A 14,657-nucleotide genomic window follows, 5' to 3' on the forward strand; every position below is an offset into this window, starting at 1 on the left:
AAGCAATCAGATCGGGAGTTGAGACATACAGAACTAAAAACAGTAGTATGTCAGAAACAGATGTGCTTTACCTGGGCTACGCAAAATGGCAGACAAGGCAGAGGTGCTGGAGTGGCCAAAGAGACGCTCGTGCATGAGCTGGCGCTGGCGTGCTTCTTGTTCACGCCGCAGAGCCTGTGCTTCAGCAGCAATGTCAGGAGGCATGACTGCCAAAACACTGTCCTCCATATCCTCCAGCACACTGCGCCGCAGGTCTGATGGCAACGTCTGAATGAAAGTCACAGGGTCCATGGGAGTGTCTGAGCTTGTGCTCTGGGCCAGCTCCCGACGCTGCTGCTCTGCCCGTTGTTGTGCCAGCACCTGAGATGGGAGGGGGAAAGATAAAAACAACTTCTACTGTTAAGCAAGAACAGAGCAAAAATAAAAGACCCAACCAATCTCTCTAAAATGACTCTCCTCCTTCAACCACAAACTGTTATCTCTCTTTCCGAGGTGATGGGGATGTGGGACAGAAACTGGGTTCTGCGACCACATGACGGGTGGAACTCCACAGCTGAAAGCCCCTTTTAGGATGTGAAGTCTTGGTCATTATTAATTTAGTCCTGGAAATTTCACTATATTTCAAAAAAATACATATTTCACTGAACTACACCCCCCTTATGTGGAATTTCCCACAAGGCAATGAACTATGGATCATGCATGCAATAAGGTGAGCCAAACACATCCACACAAATAACTTGCATATCTTGTCCTTATGCAATTTATAACTTAAGCGCAAAGAAGAGAAATGCAACTGCCCAGATTTTCTTGTGACTTGTAGTTGGCAGTCCAGTAGATTTGTTTTTACACCTACTTTCCTATTTTGACTTCCCATTTTATGTTTTGTTTGTATGTTACAAGTTTTAAACAATACAATTCAAGCAATGGAAAAATTCTATTTATTTATTTTTTAATTAAGAGGTCAGGAATCCTAAATTCAGAAAGTTTTGTTTTGTACAGTGCAGGGTCACAGGCTACATGAGTTTCCTTCAGATTTCATAGTTCTATTATACTTGTTCCTAAACTGTGTTTTACCCCATAATCTTTAAAAGTGCCACCTTACCTCCTCTTGGATTGCTGGAGGCAGTGCAGCCAGGAACTCTGGACTGACTTCTGTCACACTAGGGTTTCCCACCACGGGCGGTGCTGGGGTAGCAGCAGTTGTGGTAGTCGGGGCGGTGCGGGCAGGAGGCCGGATACCCAACTGGTTCTGTAGCACTTCACGCCGGATGTCATCGGGCAGAGCGGCCAGAAAAGATGGGTCTACACCTTCCGGAAGATTGATCCCTATGAAAAAGCATGTTAGAGGTAGCTGCTATCCCTACTAAGAAAAATGGCATTGACTTAGTATAGCTCCCTCTTTTTATGTCCTCTTCTAGTATTTACCTGCCAAGGGGTCTTCCTCCTCACTGCTGGTAGAAGGAAGGGGTTCTTCCAAGATGCCCCGAGAATCAGCACCGGAAATGGCCACCGCCGAATCTCTGGTGGAGGAGCTCTCAGAGGATGAGGCAGGTGGGGAGCTGAAGAGCAAGGAGTGACAGTCTTAGCAAGTGCAGTGCTAATGCTAAAATTGGCATATCACCCCCTTGCACCTCATCGCTGCTCCTTACCCATCATCCACCTGCTGGCTGGGATCTGGCTGGCCCTCCCTGAGGGCCTGTGCATTGGAGCCCTGCTGGGCGGTGTCTGCCGTTGCTACAACAGTGGCTCCCCCTGCCTGGTCCACATTGCTAGGGCCACCAGCCTCTCCAACTCCTTCTTCGAGGTTGCAAGAGGCCAGGCTGCTGGTATCCATGGGTGAGCCCTCCAGCTGGCTGCTGACTGCTGTCAAGGCATCAGAGTCTTCAGCCCTCTCTGGAGAAAGCGAAGCTGGTGGGAAAGGAAAGAAAGGACTGAGAGATAAGTCTGACAAACGTCTGTCAAACCTGAATTCTTTTCATCAGATTCAGCCCAGAACATGGAAAGGACAGAAACCTACCCATTGACCTCCTTCTGGTTTTTAGACAGCCTTCCTAAGAAGCATTGATAGAAACACTGCCTCAAAATCTGATACACTGGATTCAAATTCTGCTGCCCATTACGACTGGGCTCTGGTTCCAATTCAGCAAGGAAACTTCTTGTTTTGGCTGTGATATACCCTTCACTACCACCTACTATAGAGTAACAGGCTTCAGAAATTGCCTGTGAAGACTGTCAAGGCAGAATAGTGAGCTGAACTGACAGGTCTGATCCAGCACAGCATTTTTATTTTTAAAAATGAGAGATTCAAAACGTGAGCTTAAACCTTAATAAAAACCTACTTAAAAAAACCAAACGAACATCCAGCCAAATTTTGAAAGCTAGGATCAAATCATTAGGTGGGTGAGTAGGCTTTTAGTTTCACTTTGCAAATTTTAGTTAATATGCAAATATATGCACTTTTAAAAATTGTTTTTATTAAAGATTCTCTTGGGTTACAAAAGTGCATACAGCATTTCTGCTTTCCGTTCATAGGACCCTTTCTACAGATCAGTTATACTCAATATGAGACACTTATGTTATAGACAGTATAAGACTGGGGGAGAAGAGAAGTGGGGAGAGCATATGTGCAAGGTTTTTGTGTCAGTGTCATGTGGCCAGGTTCTCTATTCATTTATTAGTTTTCATTGGTGGTGAGAGAGGTTGGGGGCAGGGCATGGTTGGTTGCCTTCAGCTGGCTGTAGTGAGTTTTGTTTGCGTGTATAACGGGGAGTTGTTGTAAGGGTCAAGTTAGCAATACTGATTTGTATGCTGCTGGTGGGTTCTTGTCTTGTTGGGCTGTGTATGTAATAAAGGGGAGTCACACTGGGGTGAAGGTGTCCTCTTTTATTTGCCCCTCTGTCAGTTTCAGTCTGTTGGTTAGCTTCTCTATGGGCTGTTTCCCATATGGTTTGGTACCACTGGTTCATGTTCTCTCCAGTGTCTAGTTATGATGCTTCTGGCCGCTGAGTAGGTAGGTGGCTGATGAAAATATATGCACTTTAAAGCTATTGCTGCCTTCTCCTGAACATGTGGAAGATGGTAGGAATCAGAGTATGTTTATACACGTACAAGTGACACACAGCCAGAAAGGGGGTAACATCTGCTGCAGGGTGAAGCCTGGGGCCACTTACTGATGGTGGGAGCAGGTGAAAGCTCCATCTGTGTGGCCTCAGCATCAGTGCTTGGCCTCCCAGGGCCTGAGTCCTCCTGTTCCACCGGCATCAGCAACTGCCCAGAACCCTGGGCATTGGACTGCCCCGCCAGCTCTGAAGGAAGCTCGCCTGCCCCTGTCACCTGCTGCTGTTGCTGTTGGGGGCTCTCCAGCGTGACCAGAGTCTGCTTGGGGCCAGCAGAGGCGTCTTCAGCTGCAGCTGGGACTGCGGGATAGCCATCAGGATGGGCAGCACCATCTGGGAGCCAAGAGAGGGAGGGAGGCTGTCTTAAAACCCAGACCACTGAGCAGCAGCCGGATTTCAATCAGGGAATTGGCTTCACCCTGCACCCTCAAGGTTAGTTCAAAAGCTGGGCACATCAAACACCCACCTCAGTCCTGGGTACTTCACTCCTCCCAGGGAAAGTAGTAAGTTGTATAGTTATCTCTGATTTGGGGCACAAATCCCTACCCCACAACAATACAACTTACTACCTCACCCCAGCAAGAGCAACGTCACAAAGCCTCAGCGTCAGGCAACTGGTTCTTCCCCCATCTGAACAGCCAGTTTTTTAAAAATCCTGCAAAATCCTTTCACATAGATCTGAGGAGAACACTCATGCAGACGATCCACTCCCCAAGCCACAGCAAGATCCAGGGAATCCTGCCTACAAGATCTAATGACACACTATCCCACTATTAACCCCCATCCCCAAATTTCTTTCCACATCTAGGGATGGAACCAAGGAACTCAGGGGCTTTGATTCCACATTTCATTCTTGAGCCCATGTTCTTTCCTCCTGAGCTAGGCGTGGTTTCTCAGTGGCTTCTCTCTTCTTCAGTGCTGGCACGACGAATTGTGAGTCCTCATAGGAAAGACAGTAGATTGTATAGTTATCTCCAAGACCGGGTGTGACCCTAAAACTATACAATCTACTACCTCATCCCAGGGGGCCCAGGAATAACATCTGCTTCAGCTGAGCTGAGGGAAGAAGACACCATACAGACATAGAGTAAGGGAACAAATTACCTGGAAGGTTCTGCTCAGCAGAGCTGTTTGACTGGGGTAAGGCTCCCTGCAGAGGGGGAAAAAAAAGTAAGTGAAGATTCATCTGATTAAAACTCATCGGAACAGGAAACTGCCTATGTAGCTTCTGACACCCAGGACAAGGAAAGGAGGCAGAAGCTTCAGGTCACAGCTGTACCTTCCCTCTACAGTGGTACCTCTGGTTACGAACTTAATTCGTTCCAGAGGTCCGTTCTTAACCTGAAGCGCACTTTTGCTAATGGGGCCTCCCGCTGCCACCACGCCACCAGTGCGCGACTTCTGCTCGCATCCTGCGGCAAAGTTTGCTACCAGGAGACCTACTTCCGGGTTAGCAGAGCTCGTTACCCAAAGCGTTTGTAAGGAGGACGGTACGTAACCTGTATGCCTTTTGCTACAACAGCTCTGCCCGATTTTCATCTAGTCCAGTGAGGCACATCTATCAAAATGTTCTCTTCTACATAGAAGCAAGCATTCTAAATACTGCTGGAAAATGTGTCGATAAGTTTTCCTTTCTGTAATTGGTTGACAAAGATATCCGGCTTGTACAGATTATATACAGAAAAATGTCAAGATATTCTATTCCCTCAGATCCAAAAACAATCTTGCTAAACTGCCTTAGATTTCCTTCTCCTTAGTTGAGATTTAACAGCTAAATTCTTTATTGAAAAAATAAAAGAATGACCACTTTCTCTTCTGCAAATGTTTGGAACAATGGCTAAAGATATCAATCCAATAGAATTACATCAATGAGTAAACTTCCTGACAATGTCCTCATAGCATTCATTTGACAGGCAGAGATATGAAGAAACACATTAAAGTGTGTCCATCCCGGTCTCTGCTAACTATTATGACTGTTACCATATTCCACTTACTGCCGGTGTCTCTATTCTTGATAACACTGTTTCTTTTGTTCCTGTAACAGGGTGTGGGTGGGGTGTTTTTTAAAAAAAGAACAGGTGTAAGACCTGGCTCTAGGAAGGGAATGTGGTGACTTTCCTTCTTACAAAGAGCTACAGTGGATGTTCGGGTTGCAAACATGATCTGTGCAGGAGGCACGTTTGCAACCCGCAGCGTTCGCAACCTGCAGCGCCACATGGGTTGCGATTCAGCACTTCTGCACATGCGTCAAAACCCGGAAGTAACCTGTTCTGGTACTTCCGGGTTTGGCGCGGTGTACAACCCGAAAATGCGCAACCTGAATCGTCTGTAACCTGAGGTATGACTGTACTAAGAAAGATCGGTTCTCAGTCTAGTGTCTGAGTTTCTGCTTGCCTTCCTGATAGGAAAGAAAGGAACAGAGGTTTATTCTCTGATTTCATCTCTGTCTGTCATGTGCAAAAGAGCACACAGACATGTGGAATTATATACTGAAATGACAGCAGGGTTGTTTTTTGTGTTTTCCCTTATATACCTAAGTGAATGAACATCCCCAACTTTATTTTAAGGTGGCCCACTTGCCATAATTTAAAGTTTACCAAAAAACAGTTCACGTCTTTGCTCTGGAGCAAAACAGATTTGCTGTCTTATCAAGCTACCAAGACCTAAACATGTCTGCTGGCATTTTCATTCCAAATTATAGGTACTCTGCTTCTCATTTACAACCCAGTTGCATATATTCAAGGTGATATTCAACTGATTCGCCTTACTAGTGCAAGCATTATCACGTTCCCTGCTTGCAGCCCATGCCCTCCCTGAAACTTCTCTGGAGGATTTGGGGAAACACCCCTAGAACAGATTTAGGGATGCACAGGAGGAGAGTGTTCCATTGTGCAAGCAGAAAGCCTTATGCTAATTTAACAGTTGCCTTAGTGCTACAATGAATACAACTCTTAGTCCTGTCCCCACGCCCCAGTCACAATGCAGCTTCCATAATGAAAACCATACCAGATGAAGTCAGCCCTGCTGAAAGTTTGCATTCAACAAGCTTTAAAAAAAGGTCACAGATGTTCAAGTTGGGCTTCTAACCTGGGCATTTTGCTCTTTGTCTTCTGCCTCCTTGGCCTTGTCTGCAACTTTGGCCTCCTCCTCAGCCAGCTGTTTTCGCCTCTTCTCTCTACGCTCCTCTAGTTCCTCATCTCTCAATGCCTCCAGGTGGTTAATAATGGGAACTTTGACCACTGAATGGAGAAAAAGCACCAGATTAAACAGAGCCAAACAGAGAAGGGCCTGCATTGGCTGAAGCAAGGAAAGTTACTTGTTAGCTCACCTGACACACAGTCATGCATGCTCTCTGCATCTAGTACTTTGCATTCTTCTGTCCAGCGTGTCAGGGCAGTAGGGATGCTTGACAAGGTTCCTATAGAAAGAAAAGTGGAGGATATATTACTGATAAGCCAATCCATACAACAGCTCACCAACACCCTCAAGACCCACAGCTGTGCCGTTGGCCAGCCATTCTGCATTTCTCCACATCTGCCTGACAGCTGAAAATGTGAGCTGACTCCATTGATAAAGATGTTTGAATTAATGCACAATGGTATAAAAATGTTGTAGGCACCTGGCTGCTAATTCACAAAAGGTTCTTTTGCAGTCTCCTAAGCATCCCAAATTTTTCCACTTAATTTTTTTAAAAATGAAAAATTGAAATTTCAAAAAATGTCACTGACCAACCACTCCCAAAAAGTCCTGCTTTGGCCTTGAGAACTTTAGTTCTCACTGCACCCATATTTACACTTTGGCTCCCTGATGGCTGACAATAGGGTCGATGTGGCCCAAAAAGGCTCAGCCATTCCCACTGTAGAATGTCAATCTATTGATCCTTTTGATTTTACCTACAAATCTAGTAAATAGTCTTAAGGACTTGCCTGCCTGGCTGGTGGCTGTGCTCTGGTCATGGAAGAAGTCATCCAGCAACTCATCATCTGAGCGAGCGATTATGTGCACGTCGTCGTTGCCTACTAGAAGGCGAGCTCGACCTCTGCTTTGTAGTGGGAGGCTACTGCTTAGTTGAAGAATATCTGCAGCTGCTGAAGGGCCCAACAACCTAAGGAAGACATGAAAGGAACACTTGTTTTCCTACACAGAGATGTAGTGAGTTCTAAAAGAGTCCCCCAGTTCTCAGAACAAGATAATGGGGAACACTGAGGCAAACCAAACTGGGTTGGGATGTTGCCAGAACAATTCACTGTTCTGTATTCTACAGCTTTTGGCAAAATGTGATACTCCTCCACTCCCTCAAGTCTCACCTCTGCAGGATCAGAGGTGGGTTGGGCTGGCGGGTGCCAGGGTAATGAACATGGATGGTATGGCCAGTGTTTGCTGTCAGCTGCCGAAGGGTCCTCTGGCTGCGGCCAATGCCTTGCGCCAATCGCGTCGTGGAGGAGCCACTACCCAAAGTCAAGGAGCTATGGTCTGCATGCCGTACCATGAGTGGATGAGTGGCAGGAATATTACCAGGTGATGGAGGAATATCCGCTGGAAATAGAAATAGGCAAAGTTAGCAAGCCAAGATGGAGCTTTGAAGACATACAAATATAATTTCCCTGGAGACAAGAACTAGCCTGAAATAGGGTCAACAAAGCCATAATTACAAAGCCTCCCAAATTTCAGAGCAACATTTTGGAGCTAGAAAACAGATCATGTGCTAGAACACAGCACTGATCATGGATAAGGCAGGAAAAGGAACTGAGATGAAGCTGAATGTGGCCAAAGCCTGGTTGCCTGATCCTGCCTGTTCTGGGCAGTGGGAGGAGACAACCCATTATGTGGATGCTTCCGTCCCACTGGACAGAGAATGCTATTCCATTTCAAATAAAACCCCAGCTCCCTAGTCCATAGAATGTGGGGGAAAGCTTAGCATCCTGGCTCCCAGCCCCCCCAGAATCAGCCATGTCCTGTGGCTTTCCAGTTTTTAGAGTTCTTACTGGCGCTGGAGAACATGTTGTCAAACTCAATGATGAGGTCATCTTCACGGTCAAAGCGCTCAAAACGCACCAGTGGGGAGGCATTCATATCAGGGTAGTCTTCATCTAACTCCATCTCGGAGCCATCATCGTCATCTTCCTCCTCTTCGCCTTCCTCACCTTCTTCATCATCCTGGAGGGAAAGTTATCACCAAACACAAGGCTAAGCAAATGCCGGCTAGAATATGGCATCCTGAAAACCAGTCTTCATACCTCCTCACTCCAACTTTAGTCACTCTCTTTACCTGGAACCACAAACTGAGGCAAGGAAATTGTTGGCTCTCACACTATAAATTACTCTAGATCTAAAACCCAAACATCATGGTGCCTAGCTCCCATTAGCTCCCCAATAAAAACCTATTACATGCTGTCCTCAATTGTGACCACCCCTTCCCCGTTATTTTTGACATCTGTCCCACAGCCTCCTGTTAAGATCATAAAGCACCCACTGGAAAGACTTCTGCACTGCCTTTCCTTCAATGCCCTTACCTGGTCATCTTCATCCTCCTCCTCCTCTTCTTCCTCTTCATCCTGACTATCATCTTCATCCTCATTGCTGCCACTGCTGTCTTCCTCCTGTGTGTGCTCCTCTTCATCTTCAGGATCCAGAATATTCATAGAATCTAGAGAAGATTAGAGAGTGTAGCTATGGTGAGTTGGCCCCTGCAGGTCAAGCGAAGATTCTTCCAGTTACCTTTCTGGCAAGTTCTATCTTCAAACTCCTTTTGCCAGACAGGCAAAACCTCACAAAGCCAGGTCTCAGAAACCTCCCCCTCCTCCCGCTTCTCTTATGAGAGCGCAAGCCTATAACAACCCTTCTGCATCATGCTAGTTCACCCTTCTCTTGCACTTACCCTCCCCCTCCCCCTCCAGGGACTATAGGCACTTCTACTGACTCCATGTAACATCGTAGGCAATGCCTCACCTTCCCTGTTGGCCTGTAATGTGGAAGCCTGGCTGAGATTGGAAGGTGCCTCATCCATCAACACATCCTCCTGAGACTCATCCTCTCCACTTCGGCCCACTGAAGGACATAAAGGAAGTGTATAGGGCTTAGCAAAGTTATGAGCAAACAACCCTCTCCCTTTAGAGGACCTTCTGGGCAGTCCCTAAACTTGATGGCCATTTATCTTTGAGTGCCCGTTATGGTCCTGATGTGATGCTGCTTTCCATATACAGATGGCGATTTTCTTGGCAGTTATAAAGCTACCATGACAAGCCTCTTGCCTCTCAGAAGTCACCCCACCCACCAATAATTGTATAGGAATAGATTATGTCTATAATGGGCGAAAAAGCAACACGGACATATGTCTGATACAGCACCCATGCTGTGTGATAAAGAAGAGCTGCAGGGAGGAGGAAGAGAGAAGAACAGTAGATGATCTCTACCTGGAGTGGTCTTGTGAGGTAGGATTCTCTACAGCAAAGCAAAAAATGCATTTGGTTCCCTCAGAGGCCACACAGAAGAGGAAAGGCAGAGAGTCCAGAGATCCTGAAGGAAAGTTCTGAGGCAAAGTGTTGGGGCTTTGTACTCACCTATTATTGTACTATTCCCTGAGCCACCATCCTGCTCTAAAAGCTCATCGATCAGGTCCTCTAGCTCATTTTCCACCTAGAAGATGGTAAAGACAAACACACTGGTGATCTCCAGTTCTTTACAATCAAGTCTCAAAACCGTAAAACAAGCTGCATCACCCTGACTTCTGAAACAAGTCTGATTTGTGCTCTACCCAAGTCACATGCTATATACGACAGGCACCCCAGCCTCAGGTATCACAATCTAAATTAAGCAAGCAAAGGGTCATTTCAGTTTGTGCAGCTATCCAGATTGTACTCATTAATCTCAGAGCAAAGCTGTGATCAACAAGTCTTCATTTACACACTCCTCTGCATATAGCCCTAAATAAATTGCAACTTTAAGCAACACAAGCAGGAATGGAAGTGATCCCAGCTATATGTCACCAACATCCCATGCCTTAAAACCTGTGGCCACCTCCTGCATGCAATACAGGCAGGGTCCCTGCAAGCCACCATCAATACCTGCATCTCCTGCGTGCTCAGCACCTCAGGCTGTCCAGCAATCACCACGGCATCACTCTCCGTTTCACCATCCATGATGTCACCATCTGTCACTTCTGCTTGGGCCACATCATGGTCCTCCTCCGGGGCCTCTGCTTCCCCGCTCTCCCCTGTAAGTCAAGGTCTCAATATTACCTTCTCAAGTCATCCTTGAATTAGCTTAAGTGGCAGACAGACTAATGGAGACTCATAATGGAAGTCAGAAAAATTCCAGGCCAAAGAAAGGAGGGGATGGCAGGTGTGGATCTTATCGTGGAACAGGTTGATGAAAAATCACAGAGAAGAGGTACGTGACCCATAAACAATGGATGCTGAGGATGGCATACCTGCATCTTGTTGGCCACTGTTGGCATCTTGTGCTGCTCCCTGAGCATCCTGCTCCGCCTTGCTCTTGCTCGAGGCACTTTTGCTACCGAAGAAACTACTGGGCTGATTGACAATTCGTGATAACGTTTCCAAGGGTTTCAGGGCTGCATTTACTGTGTTGGCCATGTTGGGACTTGGAGGAAAAACACATGCCAATATGAGTTTCCAGACTGTGAACAAAGGTCTTAATAGCAAAGCTAACCTTAGCTGGGGTAGAACGAAGAGAAACCTCTAGTGGGAAGATGTCATGATTCTGCCTGCTCTCTCAATATGCCAATTCAATTATGTTCTAGAGATAGGGGAAAAAAACTTTCTAAGGCCAAATCTTAATGGAAGGGATTGTATCTGTCTTCTACATTTGGTCTTGTACTTGTCCCCTACACCAACTGTTCAACATCATCCCTGATCATGAAGGAGGCTCCGTTCCGTCTCCTTGCGGTTAAATAAGCCACTTACCTGGACAGATCAAGGCTGTGAGGCACCCTGGCCAGGTCATTGACCAACCCCTTCTTGAGGAAGAGGCGGATGATGTTGTTCATGCCATTATGCTGGGTCTTTGCTGTGGCATTGCTGTAGAAGCTAGAGGTGGATGGGCATGATTCCATAATGGTGCTGATGATGCACATGACAGCTTGCAGCCTAGAGAGTGTCAAAGTGGAAAGTGACATTTCTTTACTTCCAGAACAGTGTCATGGTTAGCAAATCCTGCAATAACCTGCCCTAATCCTTGTAACAGGAAAGATCTATTTTCCTGCAGCAAGTATTCTAATTTAATGAAGTGACAAAGAACCTGTGACCCTCCAGATATTCTACAGCTCCCATCCTCCCTGCCATTAGCCATGCTGGCTGGGACCAGTGGGAGCTAGTGTCCGACAACTTTTGGTGGGCCAGAAATTCCCCATCCCTGATTTACAAAATATTGTACCTGAAAATTTTATACAGTCGTACCTTGGCTCCTGGATGCCTTGGTAATTGGACATTTTGGCTCCCAAACGCCACAAACCCGGAAGTGAGTGTTCCGGTTTGCTAACATTCTTTGGAACCCGAACGTCCAACGTGGCTTCCGATTGGCTGCAGGAGGTTCCTGCAGCCAATCAGAAGCCATGCTATGGTTTCTGAACATTTTGGAAGTTGAATGGACTTCCAGAACGGTTTCCGTTCAACTTCCAAGGTACGACGGTACTACTAAAAAGAAACATGATTTAGTCAAGACCTTTGCTGGGGTGCAAAGCTAAAGGAACCTATTACAGGAGAGTTGTCATACAACATCCTCTTCTCAAGTGCTAATCAATCCTCAACACCTTCCAGCTCACCTGGCATGCTTTTCAGTACTCTCTGTCATGGCCAGTGCCCGACCCAGGGCTGCCTTCACCTCATTCACCAGGGCCACCTGGGCATCTGTGCCACTACCTGCGGCAGCCAAGCTGGCTAGGAAGAGGCGCGCCAAGGCTGGTGTATCTTTGTCTTCTGCATTCTGGGTGTGAGGGAGCAAATGGTCCAGCACAAAGGCCAACACACTACAGTCCTGGAAAGACAAAATGAAAGATAGTAGCGAGAGCAGGCCAGGATGGCCTAGTCATCTTCTTTCATCAGCAGCTCCTCCTCCCAAGCAGTCTACCCAAACTCACTCCTCTTCTCTGGAACCTAGCAGTGCTGGCCTCAAGTCTTATTTTGCATTTACCCCACTCCTAATCCACAGTTCCTTAGGTTTGTTTCGTTCTTCCAGAGCTTCTCACCTCCTTTATCAGCTCAGACTGGCCCACAGTATAGTTGTAGTTGGCAATTAAGGTGGCAATGCCAACATACGAGCGCACAAGCTCTGCCAGCAGCCTCAAGATGGTGGATGTAGGCATAAGTGGCTTGCTTCCCTTAGCCTTCTGCTTGTTCTCCTCTGCTGCTTTATCACCCTCCTTATCCTTCTTGTTTTCTCTTGATTCTTCAGGAGTGGAGGCTGTAGGACACAAGGGAAAAGGAGAACCAGTGAAAGAACTGGTCCCTGCCTCCCTCCCCACAAAGTTTCAGGAGAGATGTGGTTCCAGTATGGCAGATGGGGCTTGATCTCACTTTCAGGAAAAAGACTGAGGGGCCCCATCTTTACAACTAAGAGAAATGAGACTGGCGTCCCATCACTTGAAGTGACTGAGCAGGGGAATGTCATTTTGGGTCTGTTTTAATCAGGGACTAGTATTTCCAATCGCAGGGTAGCTTGAAGGGAGATCCCCGGAGAGGCATTAAGACACTGTTGTGTCTAATCAACAAAAATGAGACTTACCATCTCCTTGGGGAGTTCCAGACTGGGGAGTCTCAGCAGCTGCACTATCAGCAGCAAAAACCTGAGCCTAGAGAAGAAGAACAAAGGCAATGAACAAAATGGTGCCGAATGGCCTAAAATCCACCAACAGAGTTCCACACATGACAAGGCACTACAGTTTTCACTGCCATCTGCTACTTTGGAGCAACAGAGAGGTGGAATACACAGAGGTCTCAAACCATAAGAAATCAGAGGAGCAGTCAACATCTAAACAATGCTTCAGAAACAGTCCACAACCCCCAACAACTGAAAACCTCAAAAAGCAAAAGGAAATAAAAGAGCCAAAAATGAGATGCTATGGGATTTATGATACTGCTGCAGAAAAAATGGCTCAATGATTTTGACAGCTGATAGATGTTACTGTCGAGTTTGGGTTTTTGCTTCTGGCAGACTCACATTGATGCCAAAGCCGGTCTGAGAGTCAAAGTCACTGCCCTGACGGGTTAGAGAGCGATACTGCTGGTACATATCATCTCCAATTTCTTGCAGGATCTGGCTCATCTCCTGGTTAGTACTGCTTGCCTTGGGTTCAGACTTGTCTGCTGGAGAGGGGAAATGAAACCATGACCACCAATGACAATGTCTCTTCAGAGAACGGTTATACATATATACATGGCAAATTCAAAGTGTTTATTTCAAGAAGCTGGTGTGGTTTTTATCTTACACCCAATTCCATGATCTGAAGACTTGCTGAAAGAAAAGCACTCCGTTATTACTAGTCTTTTGGGGATGGGAAGTGAAATGGTTAATACTGGGTTCCAGCTTTAATAAAAAGGACTGATCAGAAGGGAGCTTCTGTTCAGGCAACATGAAGTCCTCCTCAACGGAACGAGGCCCTTGGTTCCCCCATGCACGGAAATTCCCACCCATCCTGTCATGTACCTTCATCAGGGGCATGGTAGGCAGCCAGAGCATTCAGCATGTCATAGATCACCTCCTTGATAGTGTCAGGTATGACAGGCAGCGGTGAGGGCTTTACTGGAGTGGTTTTTACCAGCTGCACAGCGTTGGGGCCCTTGATCCGCAGGTTCTCGAATTCGTCATCAGAGGCTTGGGGAGCAAAAGGAGAAATAATAAAAAAAACTAGAGCAGCCAACACTGGTAAAGGAACCTGGGACTTAAGGAGGGAAGGGGCTTAGTTCTTTGCGATTTTTCCAGCTGCTTTTTATTTTGGCACAAGATTACTATAGGATTCACACTTCTCTTCTATAGAATCATAGAGTTGGAAGAGACCACAAGGGCCATCGAGTCCAACCCCCTGCCAAGCAGGAAACACCATCAGAGCACTCCTGACATATGGTTGTCAAGCCTCTGCTTAAAAACCTCCAAAGTAGGAGACTCCACCACACTCCTTGGCAGCAAATTCCACTGTCGAACAGCTCTTACTGTCAGGAAGTTCTTCCTAATGTTTAGGTGGAATCTTCTTTCTTGTAGTTTGGATCCATTGCTCCATGTCCGCTTCTCTGGAGCAGCAGAAAACAACCTTTCTCCCTCCTCTATGTGACATCCTTTTATATATTTGAACATGGCTATCATATCACCCCTTAACCTCCTCTTCTCCAGGCTAAACATGCCCAGCTCCCTTAGCCGTTCCTCATAAGGCATCGTTTCCAGGCCTTTGACCATTTTGGTTGCCCTCCTCTGGACACGTTCCAGTTTGTCAGTGTCCTTCTTGAATTGTGGTGCCCAGAACTGGACACAGTACTCCAGGTGAGGTCTGACCAGAGCAGAATACAGTGGCACTATTACTTCCCTTGATCT

The 14,657-nt window shown here is 46.6% G+C and overlaps 1 protein-coding gene across 2 annotated transcripts in view; it reads right to left on the minus strand.

Annotated features, from left to right (window-relative positions):
* HUWE1 (HECT, UBA and WWE domain containing E3 ubiquitin protein ligase 1) overlaps positions 1-14,657 on the minus strand; it is a 99,554-nt gene that overhangs the window by 17,044 nt on the left and 67,853 nt on the right. Inside the window, exons 44-65 of one of the 2 annotated variants that reach the window (XM_081175634.1) lie at positions 13,779-13,946; positions 13,293-13,438; positions 12,858-12,924; positions 12,322-12,536; positions 11,899-12,110; positions 11,042-11,224; positions 10,546-10,718; positions 10,181-10,329; positions 9,677-9,752; positions 9,066-9,164; positions 8,630-8,763; positions 8,102-8,273; positions 7,424-7,652; positions 7,043-7,221; positions 6,445-6,534; positions 6,204-6,355; positions 4,221-4,266; positions 3,171-3,449; positions 1,650-1,908; positions 1,426-1,559; positions 1,103-1,326; positions 72-360 (exon numbers count right to left, since the gene is read on the minus strand). In XM_081175634.1, the coding sequence (XP_081031760.1) occupies positions 72-360; positions 1,103-1,326; positions 1,426-1,559; positions 1,650-1,908; positions 3,171-3,449; positions 4,221-4,266; positions 6,204-6,355; positions 6,445-6,534; positions 7,043-7,221; positions 7,424-7,652; positions 8,102-8,273; positions 8,630-8,763; positions 9,066-9,164; positions 9,677-9,752; positions 10,181-10,329; positions 10,546-10,718; positions 11,042-11,224; positions 11,899-12,110; positions 12,322-12,536; positions 12,858-12,924; positions 13,293-13,438; positions 13,779-13,946 (3,675 nt within the window). Of the gene's footprint in view, positions 1-71; positions 361-1,102; positions 1,327-1,425; positions 1,560-1,649; positions 1,909-3,170; positions 3,450-4,220; positions 4,267-6,203; positions 6,356-6,444; positions 6,535-7,042; positions 7,222-7,423; positions 7,653-8,101; positions 8,274-8,629; positions 8,764-9,065; positions 9,165-9,676; positions 9,753-10,180; positions 10,330-10,545; positions 10,719-11,041; positions 11,225-11,898; positions 12,111-12,321; positions 12,537-12,857; positions 12,925-13,292; positions 13,439-13,778; positions 13,956-14,657 lie in introns of both variants that reach the window. The other variant, XM_081175635.1, reaches the window with a different exon arrangement.

The sequence above is a fragment of the Podarcis bocagei genome (genome assembly GCF_964188305.1).
Source record: "Podarcis bocagei genome assembly, chromosome: 17".
In the NCBI taxonomy this organism is placed as follows: domain Eukaryota; kingdom Metazoa; phylum Chordata; class Lepidosauria; order Squamata; family Lacertidae; genus Podarcis; species Podarcis bocagei.